The 21726-nt window shown below is 40.6% G+C and overlaps 1 protein-coding gene across 1 annotated transcript; it reads right to left on the reverse strand.

Annotated features, from left to right (window-relative positions):
* Positions 1–2976: 2976 nt before the first annotated feature.
* Positions 2977–11469, reverse strand: KLHL22 (kelch-like family member 22). Its single transcript, XM_009330769.1, has 6 exons — positions 11208–11469; positions 10116–10281; positions 8197–8915; positions 6858–7050; positions 5195–5428; positions 2977–4141 (listed from the first exon to the last, which is right to left on the reverse strand). Exons 1-6 carry the CDS (start codon positions 11432–11434, stop codon positions 3764–3766), a joined length of 1917 nt encoding a protein of 638 aa, XP_009329044.1. The 5' UTR covers positions 11435–11469; the 3' UTR covers positions 2977–3763.
* Positions 11470–21726: the final 10257 nt, after the last annotated feature.

Raw genomic sequence — 21726 nt, forward strand, 5'->3', positions numbered from 1 at the left:
TCCTTCTTCCTTTTGCCAGAAGCTTCTGACCCCATCAGTTGGGCTGAATGCCAAATAAATTCTACATGTGGCTGGTCTCTAAATAAGAAGTAAATTTCTGTCAAGGGTATAGAATGAGAATCCTTATTTGTTTGAAATCAAGTACTGGGTATGCTTCCAATGCAAAATTAATGACCCTAATTTAAACCATGAGGAAATGGGAAAGGATATGTTGGAGTTGGAGGTAGACAGCTGGAGAAGAAATACGGTAATGAAAGCAGTTATGAAACAAAAACTGAAGCAATCACAATCACTTCTCCAAATGTGGAAGCCTGAAATACTTCAGGATACAAGTCCACTAATTACAAATCTAGCAAATATGCCTATACAGCTTTACCTCTGTGCTGGCAGGAAATAGGAAAATAGATCATCAAGAAACCTAGTTCTTATTCTTCTGGGCTTCCTAATGTATCAGCAGTTTAAGTGTTGGTATTTTGATCACTCAGTTCTGGAAGAGTTGTTTGGCTATTCTCTTACAGACCAGAAATAACTTAAAGCTTTCTTAGTTCATTGTCCATCTGTCCACAATGCCTTGTGCTATACTGTCTCTGAGGACTCGCTGTAAAAAGTGAATGCTTTTTACTGTAAGATACAAGACTGACATATTTAGATCAGAGAATTTATAAATAAAAAAATACGTAATCAGCATAAAATCCCTTTGAGTACATGTTTTTCTTGAGATAACACAAAGTTTAAGTGGGCTCTTGAAGGCTAAATTCCTGAAGCATCATTCTTCAACCCATCAATAATAATTACAGCCCTGCATATCAATCTGTAATCTCTCCTACAATTTCTTTATATAGGTAACTGTAGTAAACAAGAAGATCAAAGTGCTTTATATCTGCTGAGTTAGATAAAATTGCTGATTTTAGAGCAATGCAATTTTATTATTGTTTAGCCTCTGTGTGAGTTTGAAAAGGTACATGCTGGACTAAACCAAACTACTGCTAAATGATTAGGATGGTTTGACCTAAGCTAAACTCTGTGGTTTTTTTACCTAAACAAAATACATGCAAGTACGATAGTGCACACCATAACTTTCAACAGTCACATTACGCTCAGATGAAAAGAGAATTTGGGGGTGAAAGCAACAGAAATTTTGTTTTTACCAAATCCAAATATATAATACCTGCCCTTAGGTTTAGTTCATGTAACTTAGGGGTATTATACCAGCAACTAAAAAAAAAAGAAAAAATAATGCAGCACTTCTCTCTAAGGTAAATGATCTGCTTTAAGAAAAAGTAATTTCCTTGTAACTGCATTCTAAGCCTTACATTGATTTGCTTTGCACAGCATCCAACTGCAACATTTAATAAATAATGCAATCACAAAATTGCGTATACTGATAAATGAAAAAACTGATCACCTGACTAAAAATCAGTATTCAAACACAGAAGGAGTGATAGGATAGAAGCTGGACACCCCCTCTCATGAGTTTTCTCAAGATGTTTCTTTAGTTTAATAATTACTGATGAATGTCTTATATTCTATGTAGTCTAAGAATTAGCCTACCAGTTTGGTTATTTGTAATAGTAAGTAATACCCTCTAGTGGTACACATAGGAAAAGGAAAAGAAGCCAGACAATTATTACTTTTTTTTTATCCTGAAAGAGGCTAGATAACATTTTCACTTGTATAACATAGGGTATCACTGGTCTGTCAAGAAGTGCTAGTTAAAATGGAAAATGCACTGCAAGCATTAGACTTGCGTTAGATGTCTGGGTTTAGTTAGAACAGCTGGGTCTAGAATATGACCTGGACCACTAAGAGTCTTGAATCACTTGCTGTTTGCAGACAAAACAAATTGCCAGTGCAACACTTGCAGTCTGGAAGGAATGGTTCTAATGATGTCCAGATCAGAGATATCTGTCCTTACATCTGAGGGCTACATTTAATTCCTACACATTAAAAGTAACTCTGTAGGCAAAATAGGAACACTCATCAGTCTCCAATGTTGCAGTGCAATGAAGTCTGTATTTCCAGACTCCATGTGCAGTTCAGAGTTCATTACCAAAAAAAGATTTTCTGAAGAAGCTCATAATCAGGGTTTCCTGCAGTTACCAGGTCTTTTCTTTATTTGCCAATTGGCAAAGGTTCAGAGATTGAGGTAAAAATTGACAGTGCTGGAGAAAAAAATCCAACAAGTGCCCCTCTTACCAAGAAAAAGCTGTTGAGCTTATTAAAAGAAATGTGCAAATACTCTTGAATCTTTTCCAGAAGCCCATTCTACTAATGTAGAGTCATCTAGGTCCATTTTGAAATAATCTTTGTTTCCATAAACAAAATATCCCTAAGTAATGGTAATATCCAGGAACAACTTCTATTTCTCTAAAGTAGCACGTCAATGTGCAGTATTTGTCATGATGTGATGATACTTGACTAGTATCATATCATTCTGATTGTTACTTTGGTTTTGCCCTTCTCCTGCAACCCCATTATTGCTACAAGATTTAAAAGCTTTTGGTAGTTTGTCATGATTTTCTGGTGGCACTGATTACTTCCCAACCCTCCAGGAAGAAGGATCCCATACTATTCAGGTATCACACTGGTTCAGACTTTAAATCAGCTTCTAAACTAATGTTAAGCAAGATGGTAGTCAGACGCCAATTATTTTAAGGCCTCATGAAGGAAGGATTTACTATGCCTTATCTTTCTGAGCTGTAGTTCTGGCATTAGTTCAGCTACTGCAGGGTCTTGGACCAGTGTAATCTTCAATACCTCTAGTTATCTCCTTATTACTTTTTTGCTTATGCTGTGGCAAACCAATCTCTGCTTTCTTCATCCTCTTCTAAAGTATATAATAAAAGAATGAAAAAAATTGCCTGTCTCCCAAGCGGGTATAACCTCACTGATACTAATGTAGTACTATAGGATCTAATTAAGCTCACTAACTTTCAGACTCCACATCACGGTTAATAAAACTGAGACAGTAGTTAAAAAGAAAAAAGTTCTGACAATGATTTATTAATTTATGCTTGTGAACAAATGCGTCTGGCAGTTGAATGATGAGATTGGCATACTCTGTACAGAGAGTTTTTTCTAGAAATCTTCTTTCCACTGGGTTGACGGAACTTGCAGTATAGAAGTTCAGGAGTGGGTGTCAGTTCACAGATTCTAACCCAGTTAGAAAGATGGCTGCATGCCCGGATGAGATGAAGGTTCAGACTTTCTTGCTACTGTTCCTGTTTCTGTATGTTCAATCTTGCTGAAAAACCAATCAAGCTGTCTGACACCTGGCACAGGAGGGAGGCACTAGGTGTTACCTTCCTGTGTTAAGCTGGCTGGGAAGTTTTATTACCAAAAAGAAAAGGGAAAAAAAAATCTCAAAAAGCTATTTCAAGCTAAAAGCTGGAAGGAAAGAAGCTAGTCAAGCTGAGCCTTCTGTGCCTTTTTTTCTGTCCATGCTGAAGGTTGAGAAAAGTCTCCTTCAGAGCAAAAGAACCTCTATACTTTAACTGGAGGAAAATGGCAGTTCTGTGGTTACTTTAAAAATCCTGCTTTCCGGCAGGTGGGCAGATACTGACTGTAAGTGGCATTTTGTGCACAACACTTGCAGATGGGCAGATATTGACTGTGAATGGCATTTTGTGCAGAACACTTATTTTTCAAACCTTTAAATACTGATTTATGTATATAAGAAAGACATATAAAATCTCTAAGTATTTTCTCCAAGCCTTAATTTCCTTATCCTCATCCTCTGGCAAAAAATAAATATTAAAGTTTTCTAATCTTCACTTGAATTGTCAAATTCCTCCCAGTCTGATACGCTCATAACTTCCGATGGAAAGTCAAGGTGATACTTCACACGGTCTGCATGCCATTCTGAGAACCATTTCTCTGTTTCCATTAAAATAGCCCTGGGCAAAGTGAGGACGCAGGCAGCCATCCCAGAAATATCATCCTCCAGCTGGGGTCCTTCCTCCCAACAGTCTCTCTCTGCATCGTAAATGTGGACATAGTCCATGCGGATTCCTCTGTTGTGGGATCTGCCTCCCAAGACATAGATCCTGTTGTCTAAGACCGCAATACCTGGCTCTCCATGTCCTGCAGGAAGTGGACATACGTTTGTCCACTGATCAGTGCTTGGCCTATAGCAGGCAACCTGTAAAAAAAAGAAAGAGATTAGCCAAAATCGAACTTGTATCTTAGTGACAGAGCCTGGCCATACAGCAAACTATTTAGGAAGCCATGCAATATCATCAGTCTTTTGACAGGGTGTTGATAATGGAGAGTGCATATCACTGTGTAGTAGAAGTACAGTACTCAGCAGAAAACTCTGCATAGTTGCCATATAGCTTTGAATCACAACTTCTGACCCTGCTGCTGGAGTAAAAGCTGTATGTCATTCAAAAAATGTATACAAAAGTGAAAGAGATGGGGACACATGCTAATATAAGCTCAGACATAATGCATCTGTTTGCATTAGGAAAAAATGTGCTGGAACATACAAATATGACAAATCTGCTAAGCCGTCTCTGCACCATATGTTGGGAAGTTTTAGATTTCATTGGTACCTACCTGGCTAACTGATTTTATTTGTAAGCACCATTTTATCATTCAGATACACTTTTCAGCTAGATTTAATCCTGCCATCTTCATTGGCTTTAAAAGAGCAGTTAGCTTTTGTGTCTTCTTTTCATGTCTCTAGCAGTTCTAGAAGCTGGAATAAGACTCAAGAGAATTCTCTCCAGCCATCACTTATCGTCAGGTACTGTACATTTAATTGCATTATACAATTGCCATCCAACATATCCTTAACAACTCTGTCCTGCAATTACACGTTGGTAATTCAAAAGTCCTCAACTTAGAAAAAAATGCACATGAGAAGACAATGTAAAGTAAATTTAGTTGATGTGCTACGTATTGGGTATGTGCATGCCAATGAATGTTATCCATCAAAGATGTTTTAAAATTGGTAAGAATTCCAAGTGCTAGAGCTTTAATGCTTTGTGGGTTAGACAATGTGTTCAAGACAGACAGCAATAAATAAATCATTGCAAGTTCTGCAATTGAGTGGGGGAGAGCTGGTGCAGTAGCTGTTGCTGGGCAGTTAGTTTTATTTGCATACTCAGTAGGAGAAAGACATTACGTCAGAGTGCAGGCATCCACAGAAACAGACTCTTCCAAGAAAGACACAGGTATGACATGCTCTCACCTGGTGAACATCCCTTCTGTAGCCAGAATCATTGTTGCTTCCTCCAATTACATAGAGCTTCCCTAGCAGTGCAGCCATCCCATGCCAAGCACGTCTCACTGGACCATCTGCTAAAACGTCCCAGCGGTCAGTCTTTGGGTCATAACACTGTAGCTCCTTCAAATAGTCTTCTCCTCTCCTCCCACAAGTAATATACATCTTCCCATCCAGTGCTGCTCCAGCATGCGCATATACCTGTATCACCACATGGGAAAGCAAGAGGTTGAGGTCTGGATTTATGTATTTCTCCCAGTTTCAAAGTATGGAATAGACATTAAAGGAGTGACATTCTTCGTGAGTTATGCAGATACCAACATCTGGAAGGATTTTCTTACAGACAATTCCTTTCTAGGTGATTATGCTGTAAGTGTGGATTTCTGAATGAAATACACTACGATTTCTAAAAATTCCAGAACTGCAGTGGGTTCTCGTTCTTTATTGTTCCTTGATTAGAAGGTCATTCATACTATTACTTTTCTCCCTAGTCTACGTGGAAGCCTTTCTGTTGGAGACTTTTCTTATACAAGCAGTGTTATCAGGAATGCAAGGCATCCTACTTAGTAGCACTCAATTGCATCTTAAGGCTTTTGCTATTCTCAGCATCGACACACATCTATTATTTGTGACCTCATGCAAGCTGTTTATCCTCTTCTGCCTCTGCACCCCTTTTGTAAAATAGCAGTAATATTTATATTTTTAAGGTGTCCTGAGATTCTCAATTGAGAGGCATTATGAAATCACAAATACTATTTTGTGCTGGTCACTTGACCCAAAGCTTTAAAAAGGTGTAGTAGAAATCAGCATAGTTTCTTGAAAGATTACTCAGGAATTTAGTTTTTTTCCCTAACCAAGATTCATCAAGCAGTTGTTTGTATTTATCTTCCTCCTTTGCAACACTTTTAACCTGAAAATGGAAATTCTTGCCTTTTTTAGCAGTATTAGAACAAACTTTTCCACTCGTAACCCCAATTCCCATGTCACTACACCGTTTCCTGGTTCCTGGGGTCACAAATGCTAGTTTGGCAATTGCTGTTCTAGAAGGATAAATGGTACTGATGACAAAAGATAGCTATTCACTCACGTATTTCAAATGAGTAATAGTCTTAACATTAGCTGACTGTGATGTGATTCTGCATCACATAAGCTATTTTCACTGGAGCTTGTTACCCAATCTCATGTCTGCGTCCAGGAACTAAGTAGTCTATAGAAACTGATGTACGTTCTTACTGGGGCATTATCTCTTCTGATCAGGAGTAAAGCATGTTGTCAGGACTGTATGTGAGAAGCTTGTACTACTGTGGCTGTAGTTTACCTGCATAGGAGGAATGGGAACTTCCTGTTCCTAGAGGTTATGTGTTCAATTTTAAATGGTTTTAAGGATTAACACAATAAAGGTGCATGGGAAAACAAGAAGAAAACAGGAAAAATAAGCATTTAACCTCAAAATGTAATTTACATGTATTATTATTCTGCTTTTTTGATATTCATTTATCCCATATACAGAGGCTACTGTTTCCCGTCTGAATATCAGCAAATTTAAAGCTACACATGAGAAAAGCATCTGAAAAGATTAAATCAGGAATTGGGGAACTCTAGTAGTGTGTGTGGCTAATGCACTCCTTACCTCCTTCTTCAGAGGTGTCACATATTCCCAAGTGTTGCTTTTAGGGTCATACCTCTCCACTTCCCTCAGGTCTTCATGGTAATCTCGGCCTGCGACGGCATATATATAGTTGTCCACAACACAAACACTGAGGTCAGCATGCTCTTGCTGTAGGGACTGGATCTGGAACCATTTGTTGTGTCGCGGGTCATACCTTGTAAAAAAATGGGATCAAAGAAAGTTATTAATTCAGCCACAGAATCATTGCTGGAATACCAGACAGCACCACAGATGTGGGTTACTGTACTGTCTTTGCCTGAAATTGAGCTCAGCTGTAAGTGGAGTGAAATTTGGCCTTGTCAGCATTTTATTATTAGCAAAGTTGTTTTATTCTATTTTTAGAAGATGTATTTTAGCTGACATAATCATGCTATAAAAGCCTAGGTTTTCCATTATCTTATACACTGCTGTCAGGTTATATATCAAAATCTCTGCTTGCACAAAGCCATTCTACAAGGTAAAACAGTCTAAAAATAGCACAAAGACTGAATCTCGGTCTTCGAGAGTCCAAGAAGGGCATAAATATGCGGTGGGTTCTTTGATTCTTTTCCCCAAATATCGGCTGCTCAAAGTGAACTTCATGATTCGCTTTCAGATCAAAATATCTATCTGGTCTGGGAATTTTAGTTACAGAGAAAACTGGTTGTGAAGTGAAACTATGCATGCTATAAAATAAGGGCAACTCAGCTAACACTAGTAAAAATGACCACAATATAAAGACAAACGGGTTTCTATCTGTTTTTGCAATGTACTGGGCATGAAGGTCTAAACCTGATCCTTCCTCCTCCTCTTTTCCCTGGCACAGAAGAATAGAAGAGGACCCTGGACTGCTGCTATCGCGCACACAGATTCTTGAAAATCAACCACTAATAGCATTTTATTTAAAAACCCTTTTTGGTAGCTAAATCCCTTTGTATTTGGACCAAAACTACACACAGAAGACTTCTAGAAAATCCTAGTTCAAGAGCATCTAGACAATCTAGGGTTCTAGGTTCATTACTGCTTCCCACACCTTTAATGCTTCCCCCTTCCAACAAGGCAGAAAGTAGCATATGTAATACTCCTGAATTTGTAGCTGTTTCTACCCTATCAGACTTGGCTTTGTCCTATAAGCACTGCTGGAAGCTTCCTGTTACTATGAGGCTCATTTCTTTATTTCTTGTATTTTCTTTCAGTGAGGCCCCTGCTCTGTTCCTAATCTTTCAGCTAGCAAGCATACAAACTGCGCTACTGGCTTACTGACTCAGAGATGGGCAACAGGGTGGTAATAAAAATAATAGCAGGATTATCCTTATCTTACCTCCAACACCTTGACTCTGCTCGAAAACCACTTACATTGTTGTCTCCGCCAATTAAATACACAAAATTATTGAGAACAGCAATCCCTTGGTTGGACATTCTGGGGGCTAGTGCAGCTGTAAAGTGCCTCCACTCTCCCAGCAAGGGGTTCAGATACTTGGCTTGATCACTGAGGACAATGGATGGAGTAGAATGCATCCCTCCAAATCCCACTACACACTGGAACTCGGATCTCAGCTGTGTCTGGGAGCTCTGAAGCATTGGCTGAAGACATTCATTCTTGTGGTACATTAATGCATCTGCGACTGTATCTTTTAAAGGACATGGACTTAATTTGTCATGAAGCCTTTGTAGGATTTGGGGTTCCATCAGAGGAAAACGAACTGTCTCAAGGAGCTTAAGGGGCTCCATCAGGGAGACCTGATCTGTCTCCAGTTGCTCTGGAGAATAATGATAAAAAAGTGCCCCATCATAAACTTCAAACTCATAGTTAACCTCTAAACGGTTGCTGCTGAGAAGGGAGTAGACCTTCTGCAAGGGTAGCTGTCGATACACTTGTGTCCTTGAGAAAGCTGCAAAGTTCTTCAAAATGTAGGAGTCCAGCTGATCACTCAAATGTCTCAAGTCATAATGGTCAGCTAGTCTGTATACGTCAAGGATGTTCTCTTCGTCTACCCAGGACATGAGAAAATCACAACAGAACTTAATGACTTCTGGAATCTGCAAGAGAGAGAGATTTTTCATTTCAGACACCACTTGCCTCACACTCAAGAGACAGATGACAGAAGCCTGGGATGACTGTAAGAAAGTTGTCCACAAGACGACTGCTCTCCTCACAGTCTGATCACCATGTTCACTTGTGCACAATTCACCTTTCTCCAGAGAAAAAGAACTCAACATGGGTACGTAGATGAATATAACATAGACCTTCTAGCCACACTATATTGCAAGCCTATGAGTTTGGCTTTAGGTGCAGCAGCAATGTCTTCCAAGACACATGGGACACTGGACAGCCAGGTTGCCTGGTTTGTTAGCATGGCACCAAGCTGCAGGCTGCCTGGGAGGCAGTCATGAAAACGGAAGGCATGGAGGACATGGTGAAAGCCAGGTTTACAGTCACTCTGTAATTGTTCTTTCAGAGCACTATAGACATACTGTATCAAAGACTGTATCTGTAACAAATATATCTGCATCACTCAAGAGCACAGGAAGCCATTTGAAAGGAAAATTAATATTTAGTGTTGTCTTCTGAATACAATTTGAAGTTGTATCTGGCAGGAGGGACTACTGGCAAATAAAGGACTAACTGCTGCCCAAGAGCCCCTCTACTAACAAAGTGGTGCTAAGTGTGTAGAAACCAACCAAAGCAAGCACTCAGAAAGTTCAAGATTTAGTACCAAAGCCTTGTGCAGCGGTTAGCTGCAGGGGAAATTAGAGAAAAAAAAATTGTCTTAAAGGCGCATGAATTCTGCACTTAGTGCAGAAACCATAGTGGTAGGATTTCCTGTAGTGACGGGGTCAGGGGAGGTTATGTGCCTGTGGACTCAATCTGGGGAAGATCTTGAGCAGCACAACAATTTCTGAGCAGCAAGCCCTGTCCTTTACCATAGGCCAGGGAAGCTTTCATAAGCAGATCAGTGGAAGTGAGTGGTATATAAAATAGTCCTCTAGATGAAATGGTAAATGTTTATAAGTAATAAAACCATTGGCACAAATGAGATGTGCAAGTACTCATTCATTGTTCCTACCCTTCCATAGTTAGTTCCAGTGGATACAGCATCCCAAAGAAATTCTTCTCATCAGACCCATGCTCTTATTCACCCCCTAACCCTCCATCTAACCAGATATCCATGTTTTCCGTTTCTTTCATTGTTGCTTTTGTTTCTTGCTTCTTTTTTGTCACATCTCCCAGTACCTCACCTGAAGCTGACAGGCTGCAGCTAAGGTTTCCTGTACACTGTTCACACTGAGTTCCAGCTCAGAAGTGTAAATGAAGTTCAAGATTTTACACATTGCATTGTAGGAGATGCCATGAATATGAACTTCTTCTTGTTCCATCTCTCTTAGTCCTCCTGCAAACATTCCTCTGTAAAAAAGACAATGGCACATGCTATGGCAGATTTGCATTGAAACTATTTTCAGTTTGCTTATCTTATGTTGTCCTGGGAACATAAAAAATTTTCAGAAAGATAAAAACCTAGCCAGACACTTTTATGGGATTACCTCTTCTCTAAGCCAATGATACAAAGAGTACAGGCCTTTAGGACCTAAGAAAGTAATACTCTTCATTCTGCAGGATAACAGTAGGGGCCATCTGAAAGGTATCATTCACAGCTGAAGGACTTGAATACAGACTCAGTACATATGGATAGTCAATGGGCAGAAGCAGATACTCTGGGTGTGGAGGAAGAGGAAAAAACAGAGGAACTTGGGACTGTAGGAATTTTTTCTAAGCTAGGGCAGTTCTTCCTCCAGTTAGAAGTCTGTCTGGATTGCCTTGGGATTTGTTTGCTCGCTCTATGAAAATAAAGTCAGTTCAAGAAACTGCTAGTCAAATTGACTAGGGGATTGCCTGATTTAATGGACAGCGAGTCACACTATAGGCACGTAACAGAGGAGTGACCCACTTCCAGTGACTTTTTGTGTATTATGAAATGATCACCACAATGGGCAAAGTCTTACAATGCTAAGGATAGGTTAAAGCCACCCAGAGGGCATTTATGCAGAAGACACCTGTTCAGATAGTCTCTCCTCTTTATATACCTCCAAGTACCACACACAGGCAGTGAATTTAGTGGAGGTAAGCTCAGTGTGCAGGAACAAGAGCTTTATTTCTGTAGAGAGATAACAGAGAGATGAATAAAGCCATACTTAGTATTTTGAAACACATTCAGCTCCATCTTATGGGTCTAATTTTACATCCAGAAGCAGCGTGCCAAGACAGAAGATTTGGATGGTGCAGGTTTTAGTAACATTCAGACACATGCTTGTTACTGCTGTACTGAAGTGTACCTGAAATAGTCACAGGATGCAGCTAGAAGTATGCGATGAGCCTCAATAGGTTTCTCTTCCACTACCAGAACTACATCGAAGAGGATGCTGCTGTCTCGGAGAGATACCAAGCCACTGAGCAAGGCCTGAGAGTGCTCTGCACTGCGGTATGTGTTGCTGGTGCGCTGCTGAAGGGAGGGCTCGAGTTGAGCTTTGTGTGGCTGAGTCAGCTCCTGATCCTCCGCCATCCCAGGCAGAAATGCTCAGCCACCAGCTGTAGCAGAACGAAATCTGTGAGACAACAGAATCAGCAAAGGTTTGTGCCTTTTGCTTAACAAATGGTCCTCTGACCCCCGCCTGTCACAGTAAATAAATCAAACCAACTCTTCAGTCAATGGAGAGACAGTTCTACCCTGAAGAAATTATCCTGTATGATGATACTGGAAATAGACAGGTGTGTATCAGCACACCAAACTGGCAGAACATGGTTTTTCAAACAACTATTCTGACTCTTTTCAGTCCAAGAGTCAGAGTATGTAGCATGTGGGGATTTTTTTTTTCTTAGCAAGAGTTTCACTTCCCAACCCATTACCAGAACCCCTTGTTTCCTTTGCATTTCTGCATAATTTATAACAAAGAACAAAACTGACATAATTTTTGCCAAATTCCAAGTTGCCTAATATCCTCAGATAACTTTGCTGCAATATAAATTGCACCTTCACTCTTTCTCTTGATATTTTAGCCCAGAATCTGAAAGCTCTCCTCTCTCCCTGTCTTTGCTTTTTCATTTTCCTTAGCTGAGCACATTTCCATCTATCATTCTATAAAGTACTATATGAAACTGTAGGCTTCAAAGTGAGTTTCTTTATTGTGACAACTTCAAGCTAGCATGCACAACTGCTTTTCACTTCACCATGATTCCCTGCAGAAAGAGGGTATTTCCTCCAGCGTAGGCACTATAGAAGGCTATCCTGTACCTTTTTCTAGGGCTGCCATTGACACTGTACGAAGGTCCCCTATGGCACATGGGGAAACACCTATAAAAAGCTAGCTGAAAGTGACTGTGTTTCATGTCTATGGTTAAGCTCTCAAAAGCTCAGGAGTCCTCTTCTACCATCCTGTAATTTACCCTTCCCATTGTCTTTGAAGAATGTCAGAAGTTGTACCAGTTAGAGCTCTTAGACTCTATCCAGTTGTCAGAGCACATTAAAAAAAAAAGCATTAGCAAAAGGAAATAACTTAGCTGATATGGCTGCTTAAGACACAGTTATAATAGCCTCTCCTCCAGCGGCCTGGGAAATAGCTTAGTGGCACAAGGGATAGTCACAAGGGGTTATCAGCAGTCAGAGACGCAAAAGCAGAACAAACCCAGCAAATCCAAACAAACAATGAAGAAATGGAACCATTGTTTAATTGTGCCAGCCATAGACAGTGAATGCAGCATTGGAAATCTCTCAAAGTACTGCAAGGTATTCTGTGTATGCTCAGTGAGGAAGGAGCTATCTGGATGACACCAAGAAATATAAAAATGTTTACTGTGCTGCCTGAGGGAAGTTACCCTACACTGTCCAAACCAAAAGGAAGCTAGGTGGCATTGCATGGTAAATGGGATGGAAAAAACCCTGAAAAAGCATATTAATGGTTGTCTGCTCTTTGCCAGCAAAACCAAGACAACAGGCTCAGAAGAGGAGCTCTGATGAGACAACCTTCTAGGGAGCACATTCAGGTCGATTATACAGGGGAAACTATCCATCATCAGCTGAAGAGATGAGTAATGGATTATTTTTCATGACAGGTAGATGCTTTTCCTAGAAATAAGATGACTGCTTTTGAAGCAGACAAAACATTACTGTATCATTTGATTTGCTCCTGGGGAATACTAAAAGTGATGGATTGAGGCAAGGGAGATAATATAGTAAGAAAGGCAAGTGAAGGAGTGAGTGTTGCTAGACATTGATCAGAAATTTCCCATTTCACTAAAAGGGAATAAATGCTGCAAAAGCAAAGTAGGGTGAGATATGCTCCAAATGAGGAACAGATTCAGATAAACCACATTAATGGTTAATGTGGTTTAATGTGGTTAACACTCCAGAGTTAATGTGGTTAATGCTCAAAAAAAGGTTGCATCTTTTCAGCAACTTAGAGAGCTATATCAAAAGAAGTCTCTATGAGAGTAAAATCATTGCATCAAAAAGCAGAAGTAAACGTAACAAATGAACTGTTTTCTGAATTCAAAGACGACTGTTGTGTAGGCAAAACAGCATGACCTTTGATGCAATCTTATAGCACGTCATATAGTGTAGCCATTGGTGGAACAGAGGCTAAGGAGAAAAAAGTGAGATATATTAAAACTACATGGGCCATTGAACCCATGTAACAAGTGTTAGCAAAAAAATGTATTGTAGGGGAGTGGGTTTCCTGAGAGAGATAGAGAGAGATACATGCAGGGTAGATTGGGAAACCTGTATAATCATGCCAAGCCTTTATTTAAATCTACCTTTAATTAATACAACTGTAGACTTACTATTCAGAATACATTCTGTATCCAAATGATCTTAAAAAGGAGCAGAAAGTGGGTGAAGCTTTCAGCAAGTAAAGCCTCAGAAGGGATCCGATTTTACAAATATGGTAACTGGAACCAGGAAGATCAAATGGTATTATGAAAGAGAGTAAATAATTAAAAAAAAAAAATAGAAATAATTCAGGGATTCTGAAGCTGTATGAGCATTAGTATCTGCAGAGCTTTCAGTGACAAATGGGGCTGTCTTGGAGATCTTGCAGGGAGTTCATCTCACTGCTAGTTATGGACTTGAATTATCCCACAACTGTTAGCAATAGCTGACCAAACCAGCTCTTCTAGCTCACCTGTGGTAAGCCCAGTGTGGTCAAATGTAGACGCTGGGAGTGCAGCTGAACCATCCTCCACAGCTGATTTTTGGCTAGTCAACAGCTGAGCCTACAGGTATTTTGCTAAGCTCTATTTTCTGAATTTTGGCAGTCTCTACTTCTCGTTCTCAACTTTTGCCCCTGGATTGCATCTTGGCTGCCAAGCTGCAAGCTGGACTATCCTCAGGGTGGTCACTCATAAATGTACACCAATACAAAAGCTGCCTTGTACGTTTGGAGCACAGAGCCACTATGATATGGAAATTCATCACTGTACCTGTGAGTATTTTGCCATCCACAGTTATTTGCTGCTAACCAATTTTGGGTATGTAGGTTGAATACTGATGCTGCTGTGGAAAAAGGGTGGAATACTAGTGAGCAGGTACAGCGTATGTGTAAAACTTGCCAGCACTCATAAGCTCATTTTGTACACGGATACATGAAGTTTCCTAATTACATTGTGGCTACTCAGAGAACCTATATCCTGTCATGTGTATCTCCCTACTCTCCTCAATTGGCTTCAAGGCTCATAAGTAAGTATGAATGCCTATTGTCATAGTTTTAACCAGTGGTAACAGACTACTCCAGAAAAATTCTCACTGCTGTGATTTTTATGAATTGTTGCCTACTTATAAAATTAAAGGTGAGCATTTATGGTGTTAATCCATGATGTCTGACTGACATAGGTGGTTAAGTCCTCTTTTTTGAGCCAAAAGCCAAGGAAAGCCTCGTAACTCATACTTAGGTAGTCTTAGGAGCTGGTAGACAAGACCTTTAAGACAAGGAAGGCTTGCAGGGGATGGCCAGCAAGATTTGCTTAGCTGATTGATTACTGAGTGCCCTCACCTTTGTAATAGCTGTACAAGCAGCAGCTGGGGTCGGGTGGGTAGGGAAGTTACAAAGAGTGGCTGTTGAAGGAGGGTTAGTGGGGTTGTGTTGTGGGCTTCTTTGAAAGAAAAGTGGCTTTGGCATTCAAGTTTTCTGGATTAAATGCAGTATGCTTGGTAAGCTGATAGTTTAGTGTATGTCTCTGAATATTGTTCTAAATGCTGACTGTGAATTTGGGGAGGGGTATTGGTGTTGGCACAGCACCTTGCTTCTCAGGCTGTGTGGTCTAACTGTGACCTTTCTCCTGTAAGCTTTGTGCCTTTGTTACTGTCTAAAAATCTGGTAGCCCGAACAGTGGAAGTGTGCTATTTTATGTGTGGTGTACCAGCTGGGTGGGGGGGAATGACTGTTAATGTATCTAGGAACTGTTATGCCTCTTAAGTGTCCATCAATCTTAAAAATAGCAAGGAGCTTTACTGAATAATCTCTGTATATTTTTAGCTGAAAATAATTTAACCCCATCTCCTCAAACTTGTAGTTTTCTTAATCTTTATTGTCCTTTAAAAAAAAAAGCTAAATGTAGTACAAGCAGTACTGCTCTGAATGGAGAGACAGAGCAGGTTTGTTCAGCTTCTTGCATGCTGCAGAAAACCTTCTATTTACTGTTTTTCCTTCCTGACCACTCATGAACTTTGCTGGCTTTTATGGCTTGAGACACTATTTTCACAGGCTGGCATATCCGTCCCTGTAAATGAAGGAGCTGTAGGCAGGCCCTTGCTAGCTAATGTAAATGCCCGGTCCCTTGATCCATGCAGTTATGTTCCCTCTATCCTGAGCCTCTCTACCAGAAAGGGGGCTTGGAGGATGCTCTTGAGGCCTCTCTGTTCTCTCTGTGTGACTAAGCCGAGTTTCTAGAAATCTCAGTAGTACATTTTTTTTTTTTCTTTCCTCTTGTGCAAGTTTCTCAGTACTGGTCAGCTGTTAACAGTGGGATTCAGCAGCTGAGTATTGCAGGACTTATCCTAAGGGGGAAGAAACGAGGAACTCTTTCTGTTTGCTGTGCTGCTTTAACAGTAGCAAACATAAAAAGTATTGTCTCGTGTGCTGTGGGATGCTGTCTCCAGAAACAAGGAAAGGCAAGTCCTTGTTCCAACCACTTTGAAACTGCAGAGAAAACCACACTAGAGATTTTCTTAGCTAGATGCACAAGGTATTTGAGACTGCAGTTACGTTGGTTTGCATTTGTCTTTTAGAGGACATAGGTTAATGTAGTGATTAATTTTAGGGTACTACAATTGAGTGCCCAGTACATAAAGAGGAAGGAGGTGTATGAAATCAGTAATTGTATGTGTATTTCTATAGATAATGCTAATGTAGGAAGATATGCACTGTTAGGTCACTTCATATCAAGGAGTTAAAAAAAAAAATCAAAAAATCCCCCCCCCTAAACGACAAAACCCTCAGAGGTACCTAGATGGACATGACTGCTCTTTTTCAATAGACTGAAATTTTCTATATTCTGTGCCTGGATTCCATTTAGGAATCAGCAGAAAGCAGCCATGCCTTGCAACAGTAGACATGGAGGGAGCATGACGGAAATCTAGTATTTCCTTCTATTTCCTGTACTATATTCAAAGTCCACTGTATCACTAGTGGTCTCTTGTAATAAGCTTTGTCCACAGTGGAAGCTACAATGTCTCAGTGGCTTGCTGATAGCTCTGTGTGATTGTCTTGTATTCAAATTCCACTACCACAACATGCTTCTGCAGATTACTTACATGAAAAAGTACAAGTCTTAGTGAGGCTTCTGATTATTCAACTGAAATAATTGCTTATCTGTACATGAAAAGAGTTGTGGTTCAGTTTTTTTTTAAAAGTCCCCTCTCTGATCAATGACAGAATACTTGCTTTCACAGCAAAGATATGTGGTTTATGACCGAGGAGGTTCGCACTGGGCAGGAGGAATTCAGGGAATGAATTGTGACTTGATCACTGAAATGGCAAAATGGTGAGAGGCTGGTATGCTGGCTTGCTCTTGCGCCCACTGAAAATCCTCATCCTTTTAAGAACACAGGGTATAGGAATGGCATAGCTCAATTAGTATGGGGAAAGGAAAAGTTAAAGGCATGGTAAAATAGATGTGGTAAAGAGAACGCAGTGTCTGTCCTACCTGAATTTGTAAGTGCAGAGCAACTGTTACACCAAGGTCTTTGTGTGCTGTTCCAGTAAAGAACATTCTGGGGAGCGGGAATTCATACAGCTTACAGCATACGCTTCCCGAGATTGAGAAGAGAGTCCTGCTTCCCTAAGAATGTATCTGTGTTGTACCTGGGAGCACTTCCCAGCAGCTGGGTCAGGGCGTATGTCCTGGATGTATCCTGCTGCCATTACAGATATACTCAGCCTTTATTCCCTGGTGAGATATGCTGTGCACTGATCCTGTGCTTTAAACATAGTGTAGATAATTGACAGCGCTTAAGTCTGTTATTGGTGTTGCATGGTATGATACATACCTAGACAAGTATTCACCTCTTCTATGACTAGCATCCATGTCACAGTGATGCTCACTAGTGTGGGGGTTTTGGGTTTTTTTTGTACAGTTGTGCTGACAGCCTTGATTCTCTACTGTAGAGAAATGGCTGGATACAGGAAGGATTATCCAAGTTAGTTTCTATGGAAACTCAGACATTTTTGTATTGAAGAGCTTGTGGCTGTCAGTTACATCTCTACAGAGGTGTTTTATGCAGATAGTGATATTTTCTTGTGCATCAGCTGTGCCCAAAATAAACTAGAGCTTTCTGGTGTTGGGTATCCAAATCTGTTTAGCTTACTGCCATATGGACAGGTGGTTCAAGCTTGATGGGAGTCCCATGCTTTCTTAGAATTGTGGAATAATTTAGGCTGGAAAGAAACTTGGCAGGTCTCTAGTCCAATCTCCTGCTCAAAGCAGGGAAAACTTCAAAATTGGGTCAGGATGCTGAGAGCCTTGCCTAGTTGTCCTGGTTTCAGCAGGGATAGAGTTAATTTCCTTCCTTGTAGCTGGTACAGTGCTGTGTTTTGGATTTAGGATGAGAATAATGTTGATAACACACCGATGTTTTAGTTGTGGCTAAGCAGTGCTTACACTAGTCAAGGACTGTTCAGCTTCCCATGCACTACTGACTGGGAAGGCTGGAGGTGCACAAGAAGCTGGGAGGGGGCACAGCCAAACTGCCCAAAGGTATGTTCCATACCATGCGATGTCATGCTCAGTATATAAACTGGGGGAAAGCTGGCCGGGGGGGCCACTGCTCGGGGACTGGCTGGGCATCGGTCGGTGGGTGGTGAGCAATTGCATCGTGCATCACTTGCTTTGTGTATTATTATTATTATTACTACATTATTGTTATTATTATTTTATTTCAATTATTAAACTGTTTTTATCTCAACCCACGAGTTTCTCACTTCTACTTTTCCAATTCTCTCCTCCATCCCACCGGGAGCAGAGGGGGAAGTGAGCGAGCGGCTGTGTGGTGCTCAGTTGCTGACTGAGGTTAAACCATGACACTAGTCAAGTGCAGAATCTCCATCCCTGTCAATAATCGGAAAACTGAGTGCTTAACCATGAAATTTGTTTTCTTCTTTACCCTGTCTGAATTTCTTTTCCTGCAATTTATGATGCTTGCCTCTCATCCTTGGCACTGTGCACCACAAAGAAGAGTTTGGCTCTACATTTTCCTGTACCCATTAGATAGCTTAAAAAATGGCAACTGGCTCTCCCCTTAGCCTTTTCTTCTCTGTATTGAACAAACCCAGCCTTCTTGCCTTGCATGCGCTTGTATCTCCTTGTATGTGCTCCTGCCCTGTGTGGTGGTCCTCCACTGAACTCACAGGTTTTTCTTTCAGCATGGAACTCAAAGCTGGGCATGGTATTCAGGTTTTGTAGGCTTATATGTGCTGAATAGAGTGGGAAATAATAATTTCCAATGACCTACTGGCTCTGCTCTTGCTAACACAGCCCAGTATGAAGCTGGCCCCTACTGGAGGAATCATATTCAACTTGCTGCTCATCAGGACCCCCAGGCTCTCTTCTTGCAAAGCTGACTTCTAGCCAGGCTTGTCTCCAACTTGCTCTGATACATGGAGTTACTCTGACCCAGGTGCACGGCTTCACTTCTGCTATTGAAATGTATGCGGTTCCTCTTGGTCCATTCTTAAAGCTTGCTGATGCCCCTCAGTTGCAGCTCTGTCCTCTTTCTTGCAGGCCATCTTCTTCATAGCTTTTTTCTAATACAGAGCAACCAGTATGGCATGCTGATTGTCATCCAAATAGATTAGACCCTTAAAAGCCTTAGTGCATTAAAGAAAGATGAAAATCTGTGCCCTAAGGCTTCCCACACCTTCATCTAAAAAAAAAAATTAGGATCTAAGCCAGGCTTCAGCTGAAAGCCTGACAAGAAGACAAGATACAAGACTAGAGCAAAATGCTAGATATGCTGACTCTCAGGGGTTGCAAATACAAATAGGCAGAACCTGGCTGCGTACCAGAATTTTAACAGGGCAGAGGGCACACAAACAAATAGATCAACTAGTCAGGGAGTGTGCAGAATGGGGATGCAGCTGGGTGCCTGCCAAAATAGTTCAGAAAACAGATGTGATGCCACAAACAATGTAAATTGAAAAGCAAAACTATTGTTCATTCTAACTGGAGTGCAAATACTGGAATAATTCACCAACTATATCATAATTTGTAATGGGCACTTGTAAGACTGTTTGCTACATAGAAGACAATTGAGTACACCATTATGTGTAGACAAGACTTAAGCCAGTTTCATGCTTTTTGGAGAAAAGGGGAAGAGAGGAGGGGTGAAGGAAAAACAGAAGCTTTGCTCAGCAGTGCTTCTTTCAGAATTATCCCACTATTCATTCACAACTGTGCAAAAAAAAAAAAAATCTTCCTGAAATACCACTTCACTTGGGGAGCCTTCTACAAATACGGGAAACAACCCAAACAACTCCTTTTGACTGAGGTCCCCGCAAAAAGAAAGAAGTGAAGACATCTGGTAGTATATAGTATCTCAACATTAGTTTTGAACACTCATCAAATGATGAGATGCTTTTGCTAGGTCTATATACACCATCTTTCTTTAAGTCACTAATGGAAATATGCAAGCATATCACTCTGAGCTGAACTTCTGAGCCATTTTCAGTTTCTAGCATTAATAGTATACTTGAAGTGTGGGAAGAAACCAAAAGGCGTGGTTTGGGAAACAGCTTTTGCAAACTATGCTGTCTCGCAAATTTTGGCATTCATTCCTTTCAGAAGCAAACACCTTTTCTGTTTGTGGGTTTTTTTTTTCCCCCCAAGCCTATTACAAGTTATTTCTAAGACACAGTGAGAGTAAAATATATCATATTTAATATGTATATGGCAAAACTCCCATGAAATGTATCTATAATTAAATATGTAAGTATTTAAAAATATTTTTCCCTATGAACAGTAGTGTAACCTAAAGAGTATGAGCTTTCTAACTTGAATATTTTGCCTTACCCATGAATAATTTGCAACTTACCCAAAGTCACAGAATTGTGAAGTTTTCTGTGGTGCATTTTTGGGAGGTGGCCTGTGGCCCAAATGCTACCACGAGATTGTAATAAGGAAAACAAAAATTCAATACAGTGCTAAAATGCTTTCTCTTATGGCGTCATCTTTTGAGAGTTTGATTATTTCTTACTACTTTTTTTCTCTCATTCCTAATCTTGAAACAAAATTTGCTTTTCATCTGAGTCTTCATGTTCTGGTTTGGATGGAGTGGCCGCTTATGTTTGAAGGAAGGGGTGTTAACCAACTATATTCAGGCAGGGTATACCTGCTTACTCTAAAAACAACTGGCCTACCATTAAGGTTCCAACTTTTTCCAGAATCTGGAGGTAGTGTTTAGTTCTATGTCCAGATAAATCTGGTAAATCTGTGAGGAGTATGTTCTTTCGACAGAATTGTTTTAATTATCCCAAGAACTCTTAGAAAGCCCCTCAAAAACCCCTCAAGTCTCTTCCATAATAAGAACAACACTTTTTTTAATGAAGCTTTTACAGGATCAAGCTCTCTAAGTAATAACTATGCCAAAATTGACAGTTTATAAATTAGCCAATGGTATATGTTCTATGAATCTTGAGAGACTCAGCTAGTTGGTAAGACTTGAACCTGCTTTGTTGAACTGCTTAAACCACATTGCAGTTTTTTAATAGTCTAAAATACAAGGAGGAAAAAAAATTAGAAAGTAATTAATTCTGTGCCAAATACAACAACTAAGTGACCTGGAAGAGAGCAAGGGGCTCTTCCAGCACATTCCAGCTCTGATTTCTGTATCAAACATTAATTCATTCATATTATTGACCACATTTATTTCATTCCTGCAGGGATCTATGGTTTTGGTTTGTTTGTTTTTTTTCTCCCCACCCCTCCCCGTAACTTATACACTTCCGCATCAGGAACACAGAATGAGCAGTTTTCTCTGCAGGGGAAAGCTACCTGGAGTTGCACATCATTAAAAGAGGCAGCCTGACTCTAGGCTAACCCTGCGATGAAGAGGTGAAAGCCACTTCAAGCACGCTTCTGGTTTTACTTTCTCTTCCCCTGTTGAAAGTGCCTTTGCAGGTCCTGACACCCAATATCCGCCCGCTTGCTCGTCTCGCCCCCTGTGCGGGCAGCCCAGGCAGCTTTGTGGGTCGAGACGTGGGTCTCGACCTCGTCGGGACGTCCTCGGGCTTCGTGCAGGCAGCAGGGCCTCGGCTTCAGCCGCGGCCTGGCTGGGGTGGCCTCGGCGGCTTCACGTGGGCGGCAGGG

The sequence above is a fragment of the Pygoscelis adeliae genome, unplaced genomic scaffold, assembly GCF_000699105.1.
Source record: "Pygoscelis adeliae isolate BGI_AS28 unplaced genomic scaffold, ASM69910v1 Scaffold358, whole genome shotgun sequence".
Classification (NCBI taxonomy): domain Eukaryota; kingdom Metazoa; phylum Chordata; class Aves; order Sphenisciformes; family Spheniscidae; genus Pygoscelis; species Pygoscelis adeliae.

Coding starts and splice junctions, on each gene's coding strand:
- KLHL22 (XM_009330769.1), bottom strand. CDS start 11,434: ATGGCGGAGGATCAGGAGCTGACTCAGCCACACAAAGCTCAACTCGAG. Junction 10,282..11,207: donor GCATCCTGTGACTATTTCAG/GTACACTTCAGT, acceptor TCTTTTTTACAG/AGGAATGTTTGCAGGAGGAC. Junction 4,142..5,194: donor ACAGAAGGGATGTTCACCAG/GTGAGAGCATGT, acceptor TTTTTTTTACAG/GTTGCCTGCTATAGGCCAAG.